Source organism: Caenorhabditis briggsae (assembly GCF_000004555.2).
Source record: "Caenorhabditis briggsae complete genome, chrIV, whole genome shotgun sequence".
NCBI lineage: Eukaryota > Metazoa > Nematoda > Chromadorea > Rhabditida > Rhabditidae > Caenorhabditis > Caenorhabditis briggsae.
Genome location: NC_013487.2, coordinates 13,274,945 through 13,283,110, shown reverse-complemented (window position 1 = coordinate 13,283,110; position 8,166 = coordinate 13,274,945). Strand labels below are relative to the sequence as shown.

At 33.9% G+C, this 8,166-nt stretch overlaps 1 protein-coding gene across 1 annotated transcript in view; it reads right to left on the bottom strand.

Annotated features, from left to right (window-relative positions):
* CBG21291 overlaps positions 1-6,716 on the bottom strand; it is a gene marked incomplete at both ends in the record, with an annotated part of 9,906 nt that extends 3,190 nt beyond the window's left edge. The window contains 4 exons of the mRNA XM_002648923.2: positions 2,656-2,843; positions 3,973-4,151; positions 4,364-4,687; positions 6,690-6,716. Coding sequence (XP_002648969.2) covers positions 2,656-2,843; positions 3,973-4,151; positions 4,364-4,687; positions 6,690-6,716 — 718 coding nt within the window. The remainder of the gene's footprint in view (positions 1-2,655; positions 2,844-3,972; positions 4,152-4,363; positions 4,688-6,689) is intronic.
* Between the last annotated feature and the right edge of the window lie 1,450 nt (positions 6,717-8,166).

Sequence of the window (8,166 nt, the reverse complement as noted above, 5' to 3'; positions counted from 1 at the left end):
ACAGTTAGCAGAAAAAGGGCCGCTAACGGCATAATACTTTTCAAAACGGCAGCGTTGCGGAGTGGCGGTGGCAATGCTGCCGTTTTGATGGGCAAGTTGCGGAAAATTACCTGAGAAGGAGATCGATATTTTATTAGTTTACGCTTTGAACATCGAAGCTCTAGATAAATCTAGATTGAAGGCATAATTGAATAATCATACAAAAAAAACTGGAAAACCGGGTCGTTTCTATTATGTTTGATGTTTACTGCAGCAGAAATAAGATTCCGCAAGTTTACATAAAAACATCATTTCATGTTTCATAATCCGGCATTACGTCAATTACAACACAAGTTAGCAATTCTTCAATAAACTTTCGCTAAAGCAGTAAAAATTTTTCCGAATTCTGTGAAAAATAAAATTACGACAGTTTCTGAACCAAAAGTAGGATGTATATGTTTTTCTGTACGAGATGAACAATTTTCAATAATTGCCTTATTTCTTAACGTGGAAGTCTGCCAAGCGTTTACTGTTTCAGTTGCTGAACAAAATCTTAATTGGAACTCCAAACTATAATAAGCACAGGAATTCAGAGTCATTTTAAAATCGGACGATTGAAAGATTAACTTTTTTTAAACGAAAAACTGTTTGCTTCAAGACCATTCTAACAAAAAATCTTGATTTGAACAAAACTACTGTAATACTGTAAACGTGAGTAGCTCTTGCGCAGAATAACAGAGCATTTATGTGGCTCGATTCTGAACATTCGAAAAAACTATCAAAGTGAATTAATATTCGGGATCAGTCTGTCTCATTTGACAGCGTTGTGCACATTGTATCCATTTTCAAACGTTTTTAGCTAAAAGACCATTGAAACGAGAAAAAAGCATCTATCACCTATAAAATGTAGCAACTTCAAATATATTTTTGTTGAAACCGTAGAAATTATCATAGACATAGATATTTGTTTGAATGCTATTTTAGAATTCAGAGTCATTTTAAACCCACACGATTGAAATATTAACGTTTTTAAGAAAACGAGTACTTGCTTCGAGACAATCATAAATAACTTAACTTGGCCCAAACTGCTGTACTAATGTACTCATGATCAGCGCTTGTGCAGAATAACAGAGGTTTTAGGTGGCTCGATTTCTAAATTTTGGAAATTCACTCCTGAATGGAAATTGTTATCTCACCTGACAGCGGTATGTCGATTGCTATTGATTCCAGAATTTTTTATCTAAAAGTTCACAGAAACAGAAATAATTTTACTGTTCCTGGAAAACACCGACAGAGGAAAGGAATTAAATTTTTGATCGGCAATTCGCTTTGATAAAATTAACTAACTTAGAAATAAACGGTTTCTTGTAGTATTCTGCACTGTGCACATTCAATGAGTTCTAGAACTTTGTAGCTCAAGGTAATATTTCAAAAATCGGGCTGGGGACTTTCGACATGTTTATGTCTTGAAAGAAAGTTTAAATCTCACCATAACAGCCTCCGCCGGTTATAATAAGTTCTAGAAATTTGTAGCTTAATGTTTCCTGAAACAGAAATTAATTTTGCAATTTATTTATTTCTCTCATTAAATGGAGGCAATGATTATGAACCCAAAATTACTGTTCCAGAAGAATATCTAAAGTGACAGAGATCTGTATTTGCGATTTTGGAGTTTTCATTGAAATTGTTAGAAGTTAGCTAACTTACTATCAGTCTGGCACCCAGTAAAATAACTTCTAGAAATTTATAGCTAAAAGTGTTCTGAAACAGAAAAAAATCAGCCTTAAAAGTTGTTTATCTTATTAATTGGAGGCAATCTTCATAAAGCGAAAACTATTGTCCCAAAAAAAGACCGAGGACTTCATTCGCGATAAACTATTTGAAATCGGTTTCAAAAAAATCCGAGAACTAAATTTCAGATCAATCAGTATTCTAAAAGTTACCAACTCCAAATGAAAGGCAGCATAAATATCATCACAATTGCCTTTGTAGATTACAATGAGTTCTAGAAATCCATACTTAAAATTTTCCTGAAACAGAAACACATTTTGCACTCTCATATTCATTGAATGAAGGAATACCCAAAAATGACTGTTTCAAAAAATCTGAAAACTTAATTTGCGATAGACTTTTCTAATCAATCTATTTCAATATTTTGACTTAAAAGTTACTAACAGTCGATGAAGAAAACATAATAACTTTCACATCTTCCAATAATTTTCAGAATAATTTGGAAACCGTAAAAAATGTAACTTGTAGTTGGGTTCGAGTGGGTGGTTAGCATATGAAAAATTGTTATTATATTTTAAGGTTTGAAAAGCATTGTAAATATAAATAACTAATTTTCAATAAAAATGACCTATTTTTCATTAAATTGAGACAATTATCATAAATTTCAAACATTCTATTTAAATAAATCGAAGAACTTAATTTACGATAAGCTGTAGATTTTGAAAGCAGTATGTTAAAAGTTACTAACTTGTTATGAAAGTAATTTAAATGTCATCATAATATAGGTTTCCTAAAACACAAATAAATTTTGCACCTTTGTCTGAGAGATAGAAAAAATGCAACCATGTTTGATAACGAATTTTTTACGTCACCACAGAAAAGGAATCAACTTCCAGCTACTCAGATTTGTTTCAGAATAACCTTGAAACAGAAAAAAATTCTAACCTGTGATTGGATTTGTTGTAGTGGTTGTGGTAGTAGTGGTTGTGGTAGTAGTGGTTGTTGTTGTGGTTGTAGTCCTACACTTATCCTGTGCTTCTCTCAAAAGTCTTCTCGTAATATCCGTTGCCAAATCTCTTCCTCTGTGCATGACAATGTGATTGATGTTTCCAGTGATATCCATTAGTTCTCTTCTAAAAAACGAAACGTAATTTTCAAAGCTTTCATGATATCCGGAATTTCTTTCATTTTCCGTTTTCTTAAAGTGTCTCATATCACAGTCACGAACATAGTGAATCCTATTTCAGCGATAAAAAGTTAGGGGTATCGCTGTTACCAGAACCAAAATGAGATTCATTTTTTTTACGATGGTCACTGAGTTTTTCATTGTTCATTTCTTCGGTTGCTCAAGGCTTTGCGTGACAATTCAAAGATGAAAAATACAAACCCGGCCGAAAGTAATCCTTTTGCCTTTTTAGGGAACTTCGAAGCCCCACAAAAGTGGTCTAGAGTATTTCAATTTGTCTGAAAATTTCAGAAAATACTAAACAAAAATAAAGCTTCATTTTTGTAATTGATAACTTTTTTGCAGAAATTTTGTAAAGCGAGATAAGCAATTTACAAATGACATAACTCTCAGTTCCGTGCTAATCTTGGCACTTTCTTAAAGGAGGCCAGACACCAAAAAAAAAGTTTTCCTGATATTTTGCATAGAGAACCCCCATGAGGGGTTGAACTCATGACAGGCAGCTCAGGGGTACATCGCCGCTACCGGCTGAGCTACGGGGGCGCGAAGGCTCCTGACGACCGATGGTCTACATAAGCGCGGCGCGAACTGTCCCCCGAAATTTTTGCTGTCTCGCCTCCTTTAATTATAAGGATGATGAAAAACTACAGGCCTAGTTCTTTTTGGTATTTAACAGTTAAATTTTCAAAAATCCAAAGTTGACTATTTTTATTGAACCAGTCAAAATATGATTTCTTCTGTTTAAACAAATGAATGCATCCAAAACCTGTCACCTAGATTTCAAAAAACTTCAACTGAGCGATTTTCAAAAAATTCGAAAACTCTTCCACATTTTGGTTAATCAGGTCTACCATAAAACCTGTAATAGAAGGGCGCCTTAACTTTGAGCAAATTGCTAATCATGATATGACAAACATTTTATCAGTTGACCACTTCTTGATATGATTTACAGGAACCGAGAAAGTTAGCAGTTTGGATGATGTAGTTTTCAAAATTTTAATGTTTCATTTTTAGACTTCTCTTTTACAAAATTTTTGCCGGTACTCTCTTTGCTCCCATTTCTCCCTTTCTCTTACGTATCAACTTTCTCCGGATCTCCCGTTGCCGCCGCGAAGACCCAGGTATTGGGCTGAGCCTGAAGAAGTTTCCCTGGTCCCTTCGGATCGTCAGCCGATCTTCCATCGGTGACAACCATAACAAGTGTCGGAATGGACACATTCCTTTGGGCCATTAACTCCAATGCGACTTCAAGTGCCTGAAAAAAGTAAACAATGTGATAAAAAGTTTAGTCTATTTTTGTTTTGTTAGATTCAAATGGTGTAAAAAATTCCTGGTCAAAAACACGAAAACATATTAATCAAAGTTCTGACTTGTTTTGATTTGAGAATACCAAGACTGATATAGCGAATAGGTTGTGTAAAGTTGATACGATACATAGTGATAGTGAAGTTTAGAGAAAAGATTCACCTTTTTAGTGTTGGTAGTACCTCCGATGGCTCTCAATGCATTAGTTTTTTGTACGAATTCCTCATTGGACTTCGCAAAATTCCATGGCAACACTTCTCGTCGATAACTCAATCCCGAATAGACAATCATTGCCACTCGATGCTTTTCTGGTCCAATTTGAAGTTCTTCAGAGACATCTGTCACAAATTTTCGACTCTTGTTGAATCCACCCTTCACAGAGTCTGATCTATCGAGGACGATCAGAACGTTTAGCTCACAGGCCACCGGGAAAAGGGGCGTGGTTTGAGCATGAACAACGACTGCTAGTGCTGCGAGAGCACCAACCTGCAAAATGAATATTCTAGAGTTTAGTAAAAAGAAATTATTGTTCTTTTAAAATTTTTCTTTAAATTTGGCACTGAAACACGAAAAATTTAAAAATCTTGAAATCATATCGTCGACTTTAAGCCAATTTATCTCCATTCATGTGAAAGATATCAAAAAATGGTGTAATATTTGAAAAATTTAGCCAGCGATGATTTCATTATTAATGATATTTTGAAACGGTTAAAAAGGTTTGAAGTGATACGACTGGTGGAATGTTGTTTTTTACAAACTTTGATATTTCAAACACTTTGAAACAGTGAAAAAAGTGAATTCTAAAAAAAATGACTTGAAACTTGGGTTTGACAGCTGACTAAAATTGAACACAACTTTCAAAAAATTCGGGAATTTTTGAAATAGTGCCTTTTTTAATCGAGAAAAAGACTACTTTCTTATAAATTAAAATTCAAAATTTGATTCTAATTCATCATTGATAGTGAAATTTCAAGAAATATTTCAAAAATTTTCAAAAAATTTGAAACAGTGAAAATTATTATACCGTATTTGCTCTAATAGAAGCCAAACCTATACGTGGAATTAAGCTCAAAGTGAACGTAAAGGGTAACTTTGAGCTAAAATATTTAATTTCTTGTAGAAGATATCAAAAAAGGTCAACTGATAAAATATTTTTCATATTAAAAGAATATTTTATCAGTAAAAAATCCAAAACTGTTAAAATACCCATCCCCTAAAATTTCTAAAATTTTGAAACCGTGAAAATATTACCTGTAACCATAACATTGTGTTTTCGGGTCAGGAATCAAAAAATAAATAAAATCTCAAAAAAATAAAAGTAATAATAGAGGTGTGAATGGTCAAATTAGTACCAAGGGGTGGACCGGCGCCGCTTTTTTTCGAAACTGATGAAAAGGGTGGGGTCTACTTTGATATGATACTAATATCAAAAACACGTCTCCGTTCCTCTGAAGAGAAAAAGAAGAAGAAGAGTGTGATTGAATGCTTCTTCTTCTTCTCGTCTCTATATCAGGTATCATTCATCATTTGAGGAAGAGAGAGAGAGGGACCCATTTCTCGAGAAAAATCAAATCGAGTTTTCTAGATGTCTATAAGGGAATAGTAGTAGTTGATAGACCGTGGAAAAATAGGAAACATAGAGAAAAGGGTTTGTTGAAATTGAAACACTCGACTGGTCACTTTTTGATTGAAGTGATGACGTGGTCTTTGATGGAATAGGGGGGTTGTTAGGGGTAGGATGGTCATAAATCGAGGGAAATAAAACTCTGAGGTTCTGAGATTCCAAGATTCTTCGATTCTGAATCAAAAATTCTGAGATTCTGAGATTCTGAGATTCTGAGATCAATAAAAAAAAAATTTTCCTGTTTCAGGTAAAAAATAGAAATTGATTATATTCGTGATCGAAAATTCTTGGTTTGAACCGAAAATCTCGATACCCGTAAATTCTGGCTTTTATATTTTTGAAAAGATTTACGAACTCATCTTTTTGGGTTAGGAAATTGATATTCAGAGTTTCAGGATCTCATTTTCCGAAATGTGATAAATTTGGTTTTCGGAACTTCATATAGGATCTTATCGTTTTAGAATTCACGAATATTAGAGTTTCAGAAGTTCAAAATTGGCTTACCCAGTGAATATTAAATTTGTATAAAATAAATAACCGTTTTTTGAATCTGTAATTTTTGAATTTTTCCAAAAAATTTTCTGAGATTCTGAGATTCTGAAATTCTGAGACCCTGATAAGAATTAGCTTTTGGAACTTCTTAATCTTAGGATCTCATTTAGTTTCAGAATTCACAATTTTGAGAGACTCAAAGTTTCAGAAGCTTCAACGGTTGGCCCAATGAATATTAGGCTTCTGTAAAATAAGTGATCGATTTTTGAAACAGTAATTTTTTACTGTTTTCTCATTTCCTAAAGAGCTACTTTTCCCATTTCTGAAATTCCCCCAAACCCCTAGCAAAATGTAAAATCCCGAATAACTCACCGTGGCTAGAAGATAAATTTGTTGCATCAATTAGATCGACTTTCACTTCTTCTCCTCCCGGCCAAATGAATAAAACTAATTTCAGAAAAAAAGTGCTGGTCACTTCTTTTTCCTAATCTCCGCCCCCTTTAACCACCTGACAGGGAAATCAAGGGGGCATTGTTGAGACGGTATGTTGACCTTCAAGAAAAAAAACGCCTGCTTCCCGCCTAATATGATAATCGTCTGTGTCTTGTTGATTATATGATAAGAGAGAGGGAAACCATATGAGTAGTAGTAGTAGTAGTAAACTATGTATCGTCAAGGAAAGTGTAATATAGAAAGAAATCAGTAGAAAAATGCAAAATTTATGACCTTCAAAGAAGGAAAAAAGTTTTTTTTTCAACGAAATAATAGGGTCAAACCGAATTTAACAGCGAATTTCAGGTCAAATTTCAAGGTTTTTATATTGTGTTGATCAGAACTTGAGATGCAAAGTTAACTAAAACTTCCAACTTATTTGAAACTTCAATTTTTCTTGAAACAGTGAAATTTCGAGTTTTTAGTGCGAACACAGGAGAGTGCATTTTTGCGTGACGGTGTACTTTTGACATGGCTACCGTACCCCATTAATACAAAGAATCGATCTCCAGCAACGGTTGCTGCCGCGTAGCTCAGTCGGTATTTAAAATTGGAAATTTTTACGATACATGAAAAATTAAAATTTTTCAAATCCAATTAAATTTTAGGACATAGATTGGACATATAACAAGTAGTGAATTTCAAAAGTTTTAATTTTCACATCAAAGTACTGAAATTTCAAAATTTTTTGTGAGCCACGTGAATCTTTTGAATCTCCCAAAAGATGGACCGTTAAGTTTTTGGGAGCAACGTGTTTTTTCAACAAATATAACAGAAATATTAACACTTTCGGAATATTTTTCCCAAAATTAAAACTTTTGAAAATCACTACTTGTTATATAGATTTTTTGGTTTCATTTTCAAAAGCGGGGATTGCAAGAAACTCACGTTATAATCAGTGTGCCTTATCGTCAAATGATTTGTCGACAAACGCCCTTTTCGACAAATTTATCGAAAAATTTACCGGTAAATTTATCGGAAAATTACCGACAAATTGTCGATAAAAACAACATTTATCGACAATTTGTCGATAAATTTGTCGATAAAAATGCTGTTTGTCGACAATTTACCGACAAATTTATCGACAGATTGTGGACAAAAATTGCTATGAACCGCCGGAATTACTTGTAAAAAATCGTATCGTTACCATTTTTTCCTAGGACGTCTAGAATGATGGAAGAACTTACCCAGGCAAACTTTATAAGCTATCTGGCTTGGTGGCCCAACTTTCACAACTCAGAAATGATCTGATGTTCACCTGGTGTGTTTTTAGGTCATTTTAACATGGTGGCCTAACTTTCGCGCATTGAGTTTTCTAAGCCACCATGTAAAAATGGCTCAGAAAATGTACCGGGGA